We start from the raw sequence: 17,165 nt of genomic DNA on the forward strand, positions 1-17,165 counted from the left end.
GTAGATGGATCTGTGGTAGGTTTTGAACTTCCACCATTTGAGGAAAGAACCAGATATTCTGGTCCTCAACTTTGCTAATTTTCTTTTACTCCTTGAATGTCAAGGCTCTGAAATTGTCTAGTCTGGATGAGTCAAATTGGTTTTGGTTCTTGCATTTTCTTTTTAGCCTTTGGCATGTGGTTTCTTAATCGGCCACTGTTAGAAAGGAGGGATATATCTAGGTTGTATCCTGTATCGCACCACAACAAATGCAGTGTGTTTATGGTTCGTTTTGCAAAAATGAAAACGCCGGATAATACATTTAAATAGTGTGTTCACGGATTTGATTCCTAGTTGCACGAATGAAAACTTTTAGGAGCTCACCATTTGTAGAATTATTAGGATATGCACTTTTAACTGTAGAGTAATTCTTCTTTTATCAACAACCATGTTCAATACAAGCTCTAGCATTTGAGACCGGCATTATTTAAAACTTTAAGACTAACGTAAAACACAAATTCATAGTCGTAGTATAAGCAAAAAGGTATTGAAACACCTCGTTTAAATACCTACTTGCCCACATAAGACTAGCGTACTCTATCCATTATCTTAACGGGAGATAATGGATGGATGTAGTTGGGATCAAAACTGCAACCAAATTTAAACGTCAAAGCTAGGTTCATTTGTTCAAAAGTTTTATAGATTTTCCATAGTTTTGGTAGGATACTCAAAAGTTTGCGCTAACTGAAAGTCAAAATCGTAATTTTATAAATCAATTAATTGAATGAAAGGGTGTTTAACGACAAGTTTAATTCGTTTAACAAGGTTTAAAGTGACATTAAAGGTGTTCCTTTGGCTTTCAAACCATTCTAAAGTTTCGATAGGAGAGTGGAGATTGTGCTTTGGTTGTAACCTAGCCATTTCTTAATTGTTTTAGCCTTTCATTTTTCTGTTTATACTTTGCTTGTTTTGTTCTCAGCTTCTTGCTGGGACGGATTGAGTTTTTTGTTTGTTTTGTTTAATAAAAGCCTTGTCGTTTAAAAAGAAAATTAGTTGAATAAAGATAATTGAAGAATAAGAGCATCCACAATGCTAAAGCAAAGTGGATGATCTAGTTATCCACTTCTCTCTCATGTCTCTACTTTTCTCTTTCATCTATCTAACTTTTCATCAACTCCGCACTCACATAACTCATCCACACTTGTTCACTTTTATGAACATGAAACACCCTCTCTCATCTATTTCTCTCTCATCTCTCATCCATGTCATTTGCCACCTAGACTAAATGAGAAAGTGGATACATGATTGGAGATGCTCTAAAGGACATTGATCATCACGAAGAATAAAAATAAAAAAAACAAATATATGACTCGTATTGATTATGGTAGTTATTTCGAAAGTAGTATAGTAGGGGCCCTTATTCATACATATAACTTGTTAGGTTTAAAAAGTATATAAGAAAGATTTGACAACCCATAAATTAGAGACTATAAAATCAAAAAAAATATAAAAATTAGTTGGAATTAGAACAATAGTAGGTGTATGGTGAGAGCTCAATCATTTGCCAGGGGTATTATTTGCGTTTATCGTATACATAAGGATATATGAATGATGATATTGCAAGATCACCCTACATAATAATAATCAAACTAATTTGTACATACACTTTCAGCATATTTAATTCTAATAATTCAAATTTTGTCTAATTTACCGATACTAAGTCAAACTTTAAAAATGTACCACAATAATCCTAAGTTTCAGCATATTTGCCGCTAGCAAACTTTTTACTAACGGGGTTAGATTTCGTTAGTTTTTGATGACGTGTACGATGATATGACAAAAATAGTGACATGGATTGTTTATATAATAAAAAATTATTTTTAAATTAAATTTTCCTAACCAAAATAAACAAACAAACCACTTTTTTTTTAACAAAAATAAAAACCAAAATACCTAATTTAACAAAAAAAAACGAATCAAACTATTTTTCTAACAAAAATTAAACGAACCGAACCATTTTTTTAACAAAAATAAACGAAATGAACCACTTTTTTTTTTAAAAAAAAAGTAAACAAATTAAACTACTTTTTTTAACAAAAATAATCGAACCTAACAACTTTTTTTTAACAAAAATAAACGAGCCAATCCACCACCACAGTTCTGACATGAGCCACTTCCGACACGAAACGCCTTTTGACCCGAACTCTCTCGTCATGAGTTTATTTTTATTAGAAAATTAGTTTGGTTCGTTGATTTTTGTTAAAAAAAAGTGGTTCGGTTCGTTGACTTTTATTAAAAAAAAATGGTTTGGTTCGTTTAGTATTGTTATAAAAAGTGGTTCGGTTCATTTATTTATGTTAAAAAAGTGGTTCGATTCATTGATTTTTGTTATAAGAAAAGTGGTTCGTTCATTTATTTTTGTTAAAAAAAGTGGTGCGGGTGTCGGATGACAAAAATCGAAGACAAGAGTTGCAACCAGCAAAACCGTGCTGACTACAAGGGTGCAAACTGCAATTAAGTATTTAAATCTCTTTTTTGTGTTTATGATAGATGAGTGAAGCCATATTATCAGAGGGACAACAAAGAAGCGAGTCGGGAGTTGTGGTATCGATGGGAACACTATTAGTGTACTTTACTTTTGACAAATTTTGACCACTTTTTTATTATTATTATTATTATTATTATTATTATTATTATTATTATTATTATTATTATTATAAAAAGTTAGATGCGAATCATCGATACACATCATAGGTTTATCATAATTTTTACACATAACGGTCTACCCAACCATAAAACAATGGTTTATTCACGCTCTAATTATCAAATAGTGTATCAACCACACCTTATTTTCATTTTACACATGGTAAGTGATCCACAACTGATCACATGCTAGGTGATCCACACCTACATGGATGATTATCATGATTCAGACTCTAAATCCACACCCTAAACTCTTAATCATCTTTCATCCACAACTTTTGTACCCAAGGTGATTATTGCACATATCACACATAATTGGTGTCCTTGGAAGTATTTTCCATGACAATATAATTTCAAGTGTTGTTTTAAGTATGAAACTCTATGAAATAAAGCTGACAAAATACATAGCTAATATTCAGACAAACAAAAACAAATAAAGAAATTATATTATAAAGTATTAAGAGAGATACATTTTTTATAAAATAAATAAGTTGGTTAATTAATTACTAATTTTTTTTTCAAGTCTATAAAAAATGATAACAATGGTACATATGTCGATATTTCCGGAACCGATATGCGGTTATTTTGTAATACCTTGATGTCGTTAACTTTCTTAAAAACACTTAATATTCGATTATTAATATTCTTTTCTTAAAGTCCTGGTATCAAGTTTTATCCGGGGAATCCCTCAATAGGTGAACCACTAGGGGCTCCGTTCGTCCGGACTCGTGACTGGCTCGGGCTATGTGTTAGCCAATGGGGGCCGCGTACGGACTACCCGATATTACTTAGTTGGTCGTTCCAAAAAAATAAAAAATAAATCAAGGATATTAAATACGGAGTAGTCACTATGAATAAACATTTGATTTATTTTCCATGTATATGTGTATCTATGTAGTTTCAATTTCACATGTATGTATTTATGTAATTTGAGTAAAAAATTGAATAATCTTTTATGAATCTATATAATTTTGATCCAAAAGCTAATAAACTTAAGTATTTTACTTTATTTAAATAAAATCTAGGTAAGTCCGCAAGTAAGCGTGAGCATGTTACATCGTGATTACTGTGTTTTCATCATTAACAAAAACATATCACTCACACAACAGAAAACACCATCGACGGGGCCCACAACTCTCCAACGGTCCGAAGTTAGGGGTCCCCACCATACCCACGTAGATAGTCTCGTTAGACAGTGCATAGCTGAGTTGTCAAATAGCGGTTGGAAAAACGTTACAGGGCCCCACGATCATTTCTCCCTTGTTGCTGAGCTGGAAATGAAAACAAATAAATAATTAAACATTTACAGCCTGTTTCAAACCCTCAAACCGCCCTTAAAACCCCCCACTCCACCACTCTCAATTCACAACTCTCACACACAAATCATCAAACCCTCATTTTCAGTTTAATTTGTTATTCATGGCGGAAGAGACTTTGAACACGGCGGCGGCGGCGGAGGTAGTACCGGTAACGGCGGCTGAAGTTGCCGTGGTTCCGGAGGCGCAGTCGGAGAAGGTGGAAGAAGCTCCGGCGGTGGTTTGTGAGAAAGATGGGTCGCCGGAGGAAGAGAAGGTGGCGGAATCGGCGTCGTTTAAGTAGGAGTCTAATGTTGCCGGTGAGTTACCTGAGTCTCAGAAGGTTTTGGATGAATTGAAGCAGTTGGTTCAACAGGCGCTTAAGAATCAGGAGTTTTCTGCTTCTCCGACGACGGCGGCAGAAACTCCGGCGACTGAAGAGAAAGCTCTGGCGACCGAAGAAAAATCTCCGGCGACTAAGGAAAAAGCTCCGGTGACGGACGAAAAAGCTTCGGAGACTGAAGAAAAATCTCTGGCGAATGTGGAGGAAGCTCCGGTGGCTGACGAGAAATCTCCGGCGACGGAGGATAAAGTTCCGGCGGTTGTTGAAGAAGAAAGTAATGCCTGCGACGTGGCGTCCGGAAACAATGAGTCAACTCCACCACCGGAAACTGCGGCGCCAGTGCCGGATAAAGAGGTAACTGAGGCGGTTAACAAAAGCGAAACCCTAGAAACTGAACAACCGCCGGAAGAAGTATCAATTTGGGGTATTCCGTTACTAGCCGACGAGCGAAGCGACGTCGTTCTGCTAAAATTCCTCCGAGCACGTGACTTCAAAGTGAAAGACGCCTTCACAATGCTCAAAAACGTCGTGGCATGGCGAAAACAATTCGACATCGAATCACTCTTAACCGAAGACCTTGGAACCGAGCAACAAACCGTGGTTTACATGCACGGAACCGACAAAGAAGGCCACCCGGTTTGTTACAACGCGTATGGAGAGTACCAAAACAAACAACTCTACAACCAAACCTTCTCCACCGAACAAAACCGAACCAATTTCCTCCGTTGGCGGATCCAATTCCTCGAAAGGAGCATCCGAAACCTCGATTTCAGCCCGAATGGGGTCTCCACGATTGTTCAGGTTATCGATTTTAAAAACTCGCCTGGCCCGTTTAAGTGGGAGCTTCGTCAAGCAACCAATCAGGCGTTACGCTTGTTTCAAGATAATTATCCTGAGTTTGTTGCTAAACAGGTAATTTTAACGTTTTTTTATATAAAATTTTGTGAGAATGAATTTTCATAATTGTAATCGTAAATATATGTCCTACGGACTTTTGTTATGTTTTGTAGGTGTTTGTTAATGTGCCGTTTCTGTATTTGAGTTTCTATAAGCTTATCAGTCCTTTCTTTACTCAAAGGACTAAGAGCAAGTTTGTGTTTGCTGGACCTTCAAAGACTGCTGAAACCCTCTTCAAGTTAGTACTAGTTTCATGATTTATAGTCCGAGTCTTCAAATTTTCGGCTTTTAATCTGATCTGAATGTATTTGATTTGTTTGATTGAATGTTAGGTACATTGCACCTGAGCTGGTTCCGGTCCAATATGGTGGACTTAGCCGAGAAGGAGAACAAGAATTCACCACTAGTGACTCGGTTACGGAAGAGATCATTAAGCCTGCTACCAAACACACCATTGAGATCCCTGCTCCTGAGGTACTGTTAAATGATTGCTATCATTTTTTTGGTTTGTTTCATGTGTGAATGATATTAGAAATCATGCAAGATGTGTTGTTTTATTCTTTTTGATCAAAATATGGATTTTTTTTAAGTGGGATTGTTGTGGAACATGATTTTGGCTGAATTTTGTCAAATGATTCTCATAAATTTTGATTTTTTTTATGTGAAAATTTTGAAAGAAACCATGCAAGATATGATTTTTGAAGTGGGATTGTTGTGGAACATGATTTTGGCTGAATTTTGTCAAATGATTTTCATAAATTTTGATTTTTTCATGTGAAAATTTTGAAAGAAACCATGCAAGATATGATTTTTGATTGATTTATGGTTTTTTAATGTGGGATTCTTGTGAAAAAAGATATTGCTTGAATTGTTTTGTTAAATTTGGGGGTTTTCATGTGAGAATTAAGTTAGACAACATAAAAGATACAATTTTCAATCAGTCTTGATGTGGGGTTCTTGTGAAAAATAATTTCGGGTCGAATCTTGTTTTTTTCATGTAAGATTTGTATAAAATTCATTTAACATACAATTTTTAATCAATTTGTGTAATTTTGCTGATCGAAAAAATTTTTGTGAAAAATTTTCAGAGTTGCACATTGGTATGGGAGGCAAGAGCTGTCGGGTATGAATTGACGTATGGTGCCGAGTTTGTGCCTGAGTCTGCAGACAGCTACACCATGATCGTGCAGAAGTCAAGAAAGGTTGCAGCCACCACCGATGAGCCAGTGATCAGTGGGCAGTTCAAATGTGATGAACCAGGCAAAGTGGTTGTGACATTTGACAACCAAACCTCCAAGAAGAAGAAGGTCTTGTACAGAAGCAAGACCAAGGTGACTGAATCCATCAAATGTTAAAGCAAAAGAGGAGTTGCTGCTGTTGAATAATGGAGATAGGTTTCATTTTTGGTGGTGGGTTATTATTTTTATTATTATTGAATTTATTATTATTATTCATGTATTTATTTATTTGTGTTTGGGGGATTTGAGGAATCTTTTGACTTGGGATTTGTCTGTTTGGAATTAATCAGAAATGGAAGTGGATTGTGGCCTAAATGTCTCTTTTTGTTTCATTTTTATTTGAATTGTTTGGTATGGTATCTTGAGCTGGAACATCTTTCCAACTTTATATCTTTCACAGCTCATGTAATGATTTCAGATATTATCTAAATTGATTCCTACTTTTATTGTTTCTTTGTTTTATTTAACAGTCAAATTTATTATTTACAAACCACACCTCTAGTGGGGATTGAATCCCTAACCACCACTTTAAAAAGTAAACCACCTTAAGTTGATTGAATCATTTTTAAAAAGGATTGTTTGGTTGTGGTTTCTTGATAACCAATATGTAACAGTTTGTACAAGTGGATCATACAAATAATTTTATGTAATTAATTTGGAAAAAATCAAGGTACATATAACTTATTTCAAGTAACTTAATACTTACTTAGGCAATGTTAATATAAAGTCACTTAGTTATGTTTATAACCAAAAGTGATGGATGGAATAAATAAGTTATAACTTCGGTGTATAATCATGTAAGGACTAGAAGGGTTAATCATGACATTTGGTGATGCATGAGTTAGTGGAATCAAAAGAGGAAGGTAAGCTTTTCATTTGGTCAAAATAAAATTTGTGAATGTTGTGAAAAGAGGGCATGAATCAAGGTGGCATAGGCCCCATGATTAGGTACATTTGAAATAATCACATTAAAAGTTGTATTGACGGAGTTATTTTTAACCTTAAATTTGTGTTGATAATTACACTGCTAGAGGTGCAAAGCGACCCAAGATGAGAGTATTAATAACGCTTCAGGTTATGGTAGGGGATAAGCTTGAATGCATAGTCCAATATAAGTTGATATAACTCATAGATGGTTTATTATATGATTCTATTGGTTAGGACGATAATGATTGGATCCCACTGATAGGTTCTTATTTTTATATTGACATGGAACACAAACATACCAAATGATAGAGTTCCACCAAAAACGGGGTCTTAATCCGCAACTGGTAGCTTCGAATTAGAAACAATAGATAAGATTTCTAATACTCTCTCAAAACAAAAACGAGTAACACAGAAGGACATGGAAAGATCATAATCAAGTTGGACCCTCATTAGTGTTATAGCCTTATAGGTATAAGTTGGGTCTCAATGAGTGTTCATAACAAACATTCACAACAACTTAACTTAAAAATTGTTGCGGTTAAACTTACACACTATGTGGTGCTTTTAAAATTGAAGCGTGGCATTAAAAAAAATAGAAATTTGTATCGGAAAGCTTTAAAATTCGGTCCAGCTAGGGAAACAACACTATTAAATGACGACAATTTTTTGTATTTCGACCAAAAGTGTGGTTCAATATAGGATGACTAAGTTTGTGATTCAAGAGAGTTTGCCTTTCGACCGCCTCATTCAATAGTCTGGTACCAATGATATCCGAAGGTATTGGTTGAGTTTAACCGGTACTAACTATGCTAGTCAAATCCGTACTTCTACTAGAGGTGCACAAATCGGGTACTTTTAGGAACCGGTTCCGGGTTGGTCAACAATAGTCAAGAACCGGCTTGTGTAGAAACCGATTGCGGGTGTGGTTCGGTTTTTGGCTGATTTTGTCCGGGTAGAGGTGGAAACGGTTCTGGAGGGTCCAGGTACGATTTTTCTGAGGAACCGAAACCTGGTTCTTACCTGCGAGTCAGTCGAGTAGGACTGGGTCCAGTTCCGGGTCGGATCTGTGACAGTGTTTTTCCCATCTCTAGACCTCTAGTTACCTCTACCAGATTAAACTCGGCCCAAATAACATGGGCTTCATCTTTCTAAACCCAAACAATAATTTTACCAAAATTTACGAAGATGCCATTGGACGAGAAGACGATGATAAAAGCAACGCCAACGGCACATAATTGATTCATTTCATTTCATTTCATTTCATCGGCTCCTATTTATTTTATTTTCCTCTCAAAAACCCTTGGTAACCAAATCAGGCCAGTTTTCTTGAATTAAACAAACAAACAAACAACAAACCGATCTTAAATCCAACAACAACAATAATAATGTCGGAAAACAAAGGGATTCCACCTCAACACGATCTGAACGCAAAGTGGGATGCGTGTTTAGATTTGGGTGTTCGCCGGTTCGTCTACGCCTCCGCCGCCGGTGCTTTTGCTGGCCTTTTGTTCTTCCGTAAGTTCTTATTTATTCGTCAATTAAATTAAATAAATATTAGGCCAACATGATTATTAGATTTCGCCCCGTTATGGGTACCATACCAATTGGAAGAAGTTGAAGTAAGATTATAAATTTATAAACTTTTGAGGTTATAATGTTGTATTCTCATCCAACCCCTCATATTATGTGAGGGGTGTTTTTATAATTCAGAGAGTGATTCAAGGTGCTGTGAGTGAAGAGTTTTTACTGTTCATCTCCTATAATTTTTTAATATATTTTGAAAGTGGTTGTGAGGGAAGAAAAGAGAAAAGGTAATGATAAAAGGTATAAAAAGTATTATTTAATTGAAATGGTGAGAGAAAATAAAGTAACTTTTAGTGTAATTTTTGGTTTGGAGAAAGGGGGTGGGATGAGAATGCTCTAAAGAATGCACAAAGACCTGCACTTAATTTCTTTTCGATTTTCTCTTTGTCGATTGGGATTAATTTAAATTTTCCTTTTAAATTCAACATAATTGTAACAAAGGCAAGTCATGTTTTTTTAAGTGGCTAGGATGTAATTTGGTTAGTAAAACAATTTAATTTTAATGGATAGAGTAGGTATAGAACAAAGATGGAGAGGTTTTAGAAATAGGTTTTAATCTCGCTCGCCATATCTCAAATCCATCAACAAGTGTGTTAGTGATAATTTGATGAAAGTATTTAGATAGTCTCTGTACTTAATAGTGGGAACGAAAACCATGAAATTTATCGGAGTTTAATAAAATCAAATGAACTAATAAATTTTAACAATCTTAAATACTAAGAGAGGTTGAACGAGAAAGTTATTGAAATTGCTTAGTATACTTAGTCATGGTTGCAAAGGTGATATAATGATATTTGTGATGGATTGGTTGAATGGATGGTTTTGAAGTAAGAAGGTATTCCTACGTACGCTTCACCTTGATCATTTCTAAGTTAGCGTATAAGCATTTATCATATTGTTAGTTGTTACATAACTAACATGACTGCCTGTAGTTAGCCTGATTACATTCTTTGCATCTATGTTTTTATTAATGCCCATATTAGCTTAAAAACATTTAATACAACCCAATGGTTTTTAATTTTATTATTACTAGGTTCCCCTGTTACGCGCTGGGCATCAGTTGCTTTTGGTGCTGGAGTTGGTATTGGATCTGCATACTCTGATTGCTCTCAGAAATTTGACGGGTGAAGTCAAACTTCTCCTGGTGTTGCTAAGGTAGGCTTTGTCAATATTAATGATATATTATCTCAATAAGATAAATTGTCAAGCATAGTTTCTAATAAATTAATTTTTTTCTGTTAATTCCTTTAGAAGTTACATCTGCCACACAAACAAACATTTGATTAGATGATTATTACAACTTCAAACACATCTGGTTATTGAAGATTATATAATTACTTTTGACGTGCATGTCCAAATATATTAATTTGATTTCTTTAGTTGTGTGTATGAAAGCAGTTTGCTAAAATCTTGCCAATTTTTCCAGGACTGAGAAAATGAGTGTTGCTTTTTGTGAAAGTGAAGATTGTTGATGTTCCAAGAATCAAATGAAATGTTTTTTGATTTTAACATGTATGATTTAGAACAATAATAATTTGTGGCAGTGGCCTCTTGTTATATACAGTTAAATATATTTAGGTGGTTACCCCTTGATTTATGAATTTGGGGGGCTTCCCTGAGATTTTTTTTCCTTTAAAAGAAATTGCTGAAGAGAATTTGGTGATCGTGATCGTAGGAGAGAGTAACATCAGCTAAAGATAATTACTGACGGTTAGTGACAGCTGAAAATTGTTGTGTTGAAAACATGAGATTACATCAATTTACTAAGCTCAATAAACAAGATATCTATTGAAACCGAGACAATCAGCTCATCACATAGAATGATAAACTACTGAGAGAGTTATAATCCTTCGTTCTCCGCCAGGAGATTATTCAAAGTTCAAACAGGAATATCAAAAGGCTTTGTGAACAAATCATACTTTTGCTCATTTGTGTGAATGTGAAATACCGCAATCTTACTTCATTGCGTGTGGCTTTAAGATACCTGAAAGTTCTCTTGACACCGATAAGATGAGACATCTTTGAAGATGCTTGTATCTTACACAACAAAATTGACAAACTCGATGCCTGGTCTACTTTCAGTCAAATACATATGGGAGCTGCCCGATACTGAGTGTGATCAATATACTCGCTTCATAGTTAGGATGGATTGAACCAGGCCCGGCTCCGAGAAAGCAAAAAAAAGTTTTGGGCCGAAGGCGAAATTTTTTTGGGGCCTTAATTTAAAAGGCATATTTTGTTGGTTTAAACAATTAAATTTTTATATGGGTTTATTTGGTAATAATTTGGGTTGTGTAAAAAAATTTGTATAAAAATAGGATTAAAAATGTCTCAAACGAGACTAGAACCCATAACCTTTTTGGTTGAGAATAGTACCCCTTTGACACTAGACCAAGCTATTGGTCATGTAATTGAGTTTAAACATTAAATACACCTATTGTCTTTAATAAAAATAAATATAATTTTTTAAACAAAAAAAATTTTCGGGCCTAACGGGGTGTCGAGCCTGTGGCCGTCGACCACTTCGCCACCCCTATGGGCCGGCCCTGGATTGAACTAGATATGTTCATAGAATCATAGGGGTGATAGATTTGCAGTCTTTGAAGTCAAATTTGATCAAGAGATCCTTGATATATATGGACCGGTTTATTCCCTATGTTAGTTTTTAATTTGTAAGCTTGAAAAAGTTTTGATCTCTCTCATGGAGCTCATCTCAAATTTGAAGTGCATTTGCATGAAAAAGTTTATGATTTGTAGACCCAGATTATGTCATCTTTATAGATTTTCACAAGCAGGATATTGATAAAGCCCCACTACAGACACCCTTAATATATACATGAGCTTTATGGTAAATTTTTATATACTTCTAATATCTAAAGACTGTTCATTATTAATATGTTTCCGGTTTCCAATGAGAATTTATAAATTATACAATATTCCACAAGAATTTTTTTTCTTCAAATTGTTTACCTGAAAGAAAAGCTAGAAGGTTCCATCTAACAATTCTTCAAACAACATTTTATTAAGTAATAACTTTGTCATCCTAGCTATTACATAACAAGAGAAACCACTAGAACCGAGGAATCACCGAAACCAACAGCGTGGACTTCCTATTCATTGCAATACCAAATGATTCAGTCATGTCCAAATCCTCATTTTTCATTCCATTTGGCAACGCCATATCAAACTTGTAAACGATATTTGCCAATGCAAGCTCAATAACGGGTACACTAAATTGAATACCCGGGCATGATCTTCGTCCCGCACCAAATGGAAGCCATTCAAACTGCAACCCTTGATAGTTAATGGAATTGTTCAAGAACCTCTCAGGCCTAAACTCATTTGATTCTTCCCACAAGGAAGGATCTCTTCCTATTGCCCAAGCGTTCATAATCACTTGTGTGCCTGCTACGATATCATAGCCCATTAGTTTTACATCTTAAATTGATATTCGGGGAAGAAGAAGTGGGAGTGGAGGATGCAATCGCAAAGCCTCTTTGATGACTGCTTTAAGATACACCATTCTTTCCAAATCCTCCTCGAGAATCATGGCCCTTCCTTGTGCTATTTCTGTTACTTCTCGTTGGAGCTTATCCATTGCTCTTGGGTTTTTTATTAGCTCACTCAATGCCCACACTAGAGTTGTTTGTGTAGTTTCAGTTCCAGCTGAAAAAACCTCCTACAAGGAACACAATGTTTGTTGGTTTTAAGTTAACTCATATTTGCATGTATAAGGCTACAAGAAACAAACGAAGTTTCAAAATTGCATGCCTTTCTTAAATTCATATTTTGAAACATCAATATGAAAGTTAAATCTCATATATCATCTGTAGTTTACATAATAGACGGGTCCATGACAAATCACATTTAAACTCATGTAAAGTATTTTATGAAAAAGAATGGGCATGCCATGTGATTCCTAGAACTAGAAAATCATATAACCATATGGTATTTACCCAAGTCTACACTAGAATTAGCCAATTAGGAGCCGTTGTGAAGCCGACTACCATATGCAGCGTCCTCAGTTTGGCCACGTCATGATCTTGGACTATCCATCAATTGGATGTCAAGAATGCATTTCTACATGGTATCCTAAAAGAAATGGTCTACATGTTCCAACCACTGTGTGCAAATTAAAGAAAGGCTTGCCTCGTCTTCTTTTCTCCAGGTTTAAATCTAGCCTTTGTGTTCGAGAACCTACCGCTAAAACTAATTAAGGGGGTGTCGTACTCAACCAATCCGGCCGGTATTTGTAAATAATATTGTATTATTTGTTTCCGTATTGGTAGACTTAAATTAGTCCTAGTATGTTACATTTTGTGTATATGTATACAATAATGTAAATGAAAAAAGTTATCGAGTGATTCTCCATCTTTCAGTGTATTATTGTTTAATTGTTCAGTTCTATTATTACCAATCCGGGGCAATAGTATGCTAGGTAGGAACTGATGGTGAATCATGAAAAATTAGCCTTGTGTTTTTTTGATGTTAAAGGTGAATAGTAAGATATTCATTTTTCAAAGGTATATTTAGGTGTTAAGAGTTGTTTTGAATTCATGATTTGTTTTTTGTTGGTGTATTATATATTCTATAGTTTTCTGGTAAAGTTTTTCAATGAAATCTTTTGTCATTCTCTCTATCAGATGATAATATATAATATAATATTTACATTAAAAAAATTGGTGAAATAATTCTTCTGAAAAAATTCTACTAATTTATGTTTAATTATTTACACTTCTAGAAATTAGCCCCTAAATCATGACTAATAAAGAAAACTAGCTAGACGGAAGATCGATCGATAGTAAGGTTTAATGATTCCTCCTCATATTAAAGAAAGATGGAGACATCATACCAAGATAAGCGCTTTAATGGAATCTGTGTATAGGGTAAAGCCAGTTGTGTTATCCTTTTGCAGATCTAGTAAAATGTCAACAAAGTCTTCTTCTTCTTGTTCATTACTTTTAGCATACTCCCCTTTTTTCTTGTTGGCATGTTCTTCAATAATCTTTTCAAGAAACACATCAAATTCTTTAGCTATTTTTTCTGCTTTTCCAACTGAACCAATGATTTTATCTACCCATGATAACCATGGAATATAGGTACCAACACTTAAGACAGAATGTATCCACATACTTTTGCAATAATTTTTTGTACTTTGGCCCATCAAGTTTCTTTCCAAGGGCAATTCTACAAATTATGTTATTTGTTAGTGAAGCAAACGTCGACTCCATATCCAAGACAGTCCCACAACTTTCTCCAAGCACCCGAATCATATGATCCGTCTCATTTTCTCTCACCTTTTGGTATGACTTAACTCGCGTATTACTTAGAAGCTTGAGCACCACAAGGCTCTTCAACTGCCTCCAATATTCCCCATAAGGAGCAAACGATACACCCATAGAGCCATAGAGTAGTATGTTGGGCACAATTAAGCTTGGTCGACTACAAAATGAAAGATCATGGGTTTTCATGATCTCTTGGGCTGCTTCAGCAGAGGATGCAACAAGCGTGGGGATGCTGCCGAGGTGAAGGAGCATGATTGGACCGTATTTTTGGGACAAAATTTGGAGGTTGACGTTAGGGCTTGAGCCGAGTTGGTGAAAGTTTCCGATTATTGGAAGTTTTCTAGGAGATGGTGGCGGGTGTTTTCTATTCTTGGAATCAAATGAAATCCATATGACGTAAATAGAAATCACTAAAATGATGCATGAAAACAAAGAGAGGAGAGGAGTTTGTATGGTTGATAAGATTTCCATGATTTTTACTAGCTAGCAAATTTGTGGATGTTTTGTGTCCTAAAGCATTGTGAAACATATAGCGGTGGATCTCAATAATTCTATCATATTTAGTGAATTATTCAAGCATAAAATATTAAGGCATTATTAAGGCATAATATATAGTTAGTTATTTTATGTTAAGGCATCGATTAGTTTAATTACTAAGACATATAAAATATATATACACGCACACTAATCGCTTGCCATCAAAATCATTGTTATTTATTGATGATTTTATATAATGGGCATTCTAGAAATTTATATTTTACAGATTTGGTTATCATCTTTTGGTGTTTTCCGGGTAGTTGTTTTTAGAGTGAACCCTGTTCAAATTGTAGTGCTTCCATGCTTGAAACATGTGATATGTGATTACTCTTTTTGTTAACGCTATTAACCATTTGATATTGTAGGTCCCTTATGGATCAAATGAGTTTTGTATCGAATGTGTTCGGGTGGGCAGAAATCACCTGAAACGATGAACGAATCAAACCGTGATATGACTAGAATGGAGTAGTATCAAGAATGTTGAACACGGGCAATCACCAAATCAGATGTTGATTGCTCTCCTGGGTAATGATACAGAAAGTAGTTTTATGCGTGTCCTAGATTCTCATTAAAAATTACTAATTAGAATATGAATAATTTATAATTCATTTTGAAAACATTGACTTTTAGCAAATCTATCTAATATGCTCTCTAACTAAAATACACTTTTGTTATCCATGGATGACGACCACGACGACCTACTGCTAATTATATGTTTTATAATACTTGAGTAGGATAATATTAAAATTGTTCAACAGATCGATTAATTTATGTTCTCGGAAAAGAATGGGAATCATAAAAATAATGCAAATATAAATTCATCAATTAATTACAAATGAGTATATTAACAAGCGGGATTGAACCCGTGCGCGGTAGTCGGGACACGGTAGGAATTCAGTCGGTATCTACTGATTTGTTATGGAACCGATACTCGCTATAGCAACCGAAAAGGAAAACCCAAAAAATAATATGTCTAAAGAATGTCGACACGTGTTTTACATTGATAAATACTATAAACAAGAATATCGATACTAATACCGAGTTTCTTCAGTTAAAATCAGTTTGATTTATTACAATACCAATACTCGTATTACGATCTATTTTATGGTCCCAAGTAACAAAAAAGTCCTTAAGATTAGTGATAAAGAATAAAATAATTAAAATCATGAAGAAAATAAAAGAAAATTTGGAAAACAAAGAAAACAAAATAAGAGAAAAAAAAAGTTTGAAGGAAACAATAAAACAAATAAGGTCAATAACCTTATCTAAGTCGTGTCGTTTGGCGGGCGTGAGAGGTAGGGAGTTCAAATCTCACTATCATCAATATATATGGGAGATATGAGGGATGACCCTGGCTTGCCAGGGTTCGAGTCCTGATCTCACCCGGTTTTACCGGCTCCTCGCTGTCGTGCCGTTTGACGGACGTGGGAGTTGTATTTTATCCGGGGAATCCCTAAATAGGTGGACCGCTAGGGGCTCCGTCCGTCCGGATCGGGCTATCTTTAGTCAACGTGGCCCGTGTACAGGGTACCCGACGTTACTTAGTTCAGAAAAAATAAATAAATAATCTTATCTAAGATCATAGCTTAGACTTTAATAATTCACCAATGCTATAATTCATTATACTATATATTAAAGGAAAGCTAACTGCTACAGTAAATGGATATTTTTGTAAATTAACGTGTAAGGCATTCTACGGCTAGCACTGCGACCAACCACACATGTACTGGTTGCATTGAACCTACCTGGGAGCGGCTGTTCTATTGGGTGGCGTTTGTGCTTCTACAAGTAACTTGGGTGTTTCGTTTACGTTCGATTTCCATTATTATGTATCATAGCTTGTCTTTCTCTGTATTTCTAATTGTCATTTCGTGTATCGCCATTTTATAATTTGGGTGTTTCATTTATCTTCATTTTCCATGACTGTGTACAGTAATGCTGAATTTTGCTTAACGTTTGTGTTTATTTGGTGTAGTTTAAGAAATATTTTACAACATATAGGTTACCTGCAACATGTATAAATGTTTTATTTTTATTTTAGATATAAAAGATGAAGGTAACATTTCTATTTCCTACCCATTTATGTTTTGTTTTGTTTGGTGTAGCGTTCAGTCTCTCCTGCACTGTATTGATTTGTTTTGTTTGTTTAGAATGCATGCTTTGCTTTTTGATTAGCTAGATTAGTGTTTCAATGCAAGTCTTTTGTTACCTTTGACAACATAGTCACAAAACATGACTAAACTTTAAATATAAATGTAATACCCCAACCCGGAACAGGCTGACGTGTTACTATTGCAGATATCAAATCAACGCCACAATCCAAAAATAATAAAAATCAAAGCAACCTAAGCCGTATTATTAAACCAAAACGAATTAA

The 17,165-nt window shown here is 35.0% G+C and overlaps 1 protein-coding gene and 2 pseudogenes across 4 annotated transcripts; 2 read left to right on the plus strand and 1 right to left on the minus strand.

The window, feature by feature from the left end:
• The first annotated feature begins 3,867 nt into the window (after positions 1-3,867).
• LOC143554206 (patellin-3-like) lies at positions 3,868-6,825 on the plus strand (annotated as a pseudogene). Its single transcript, XR_013138959.1, has 5 exons — positions 3,868-4,376; positions 4,716-5,232; positions 5,331-5,455; positions 5,550-5,691; positions 6,306-6,825. The product of XR_013138959.1 is annotated as a patellin-3-like (transcript).
• A 1,818-nt stretch (positions 6,826-8,643) lies between these two features.
• On the plus strand, positions 8,644-10,756 carry LOC143554185 (MICOS complex subunit MIC10-like). Of its 2 annotated transcripts, none has more exons than XM_077044015.1 (3): positions 8,644-8,897; positions 10,000-10,110; positions 10,393-10,756. In XM_077044015.1, exons 1-2 carry the CDS (start codon positions 8,768-8,770, stop codon positions 10,092-10,094), a joined length of 225 nt encoding a protein of 74 aa, XP_076900130.1. In that variant the 5' UTR covers positions 8,644-8,767; the 3' UTR covers positions 10,095-10,110; positions 10,393-10,756. The 2 variants fall into 2 exon arrangements, with proteins under 2 accessions (XP_076900130.1, XP_076900129.1); XM_077044014.1 differs by having other exon boundaries at positions 8,646-8,897; positions 10,000-10,121; positions 10,393-10,724.
• Positions 10,757-11,958: 1,202 nt separating this feature from the next.
• LOC143554208 (cytochrome P450 Tp4149-like) lies at positions 11,959-14,761 on the minus strand (annotated as a pseudogene). Its single transcript, XR_013138961.1, has 2 exons — positions 13,819-14,761; positions 11,959-12,645 (listed from the first exon to the last, which is right to left on the minus strand). The product of XR_013138961.1 is annotated as a cytochrome P450 Tp4149-like (transcript).
• Between the last annotated feature and the right edge of the window lie 2,404 nt (positions 14,762-17,165).

This window comes from Bidens hawaiensis, unplaced genomic scaffold (genome assembly GCF_021521415.1).
Source record: "Bidens hawaiensis isolate Kalapana, Puna unplaced genomic scaffold, B.hawaiensis_p1.1 tig00017565_1, whole genome shotgun sequence".
NCBI classification, from domain to species: Eukaryota; Viridiplantae; Streptophyta; class Magnoliopsida; order Asterales; family Asteraceae; genus Bidens; species Bidens hawaiensis.

What these genes read in the sequence shown, in the direction of transcription:
- LOC143554185 (XM_077044015.1), top strand. Translation starts at nt 8,768, where the DNA reads ATGTCGGAAAACAAAGGGATTCCACCTCAACACGATCTGAACGCAAAG. An exon ending in TGCTGGCCTTTTGTTCTTCC is followed by an intron (nt 8,898 to 9,999) that starts GTAAGTTCTTAT and finishes TATTATTACTAG; the next exon opens with GTTCCCCTGTTACGCGCTGG.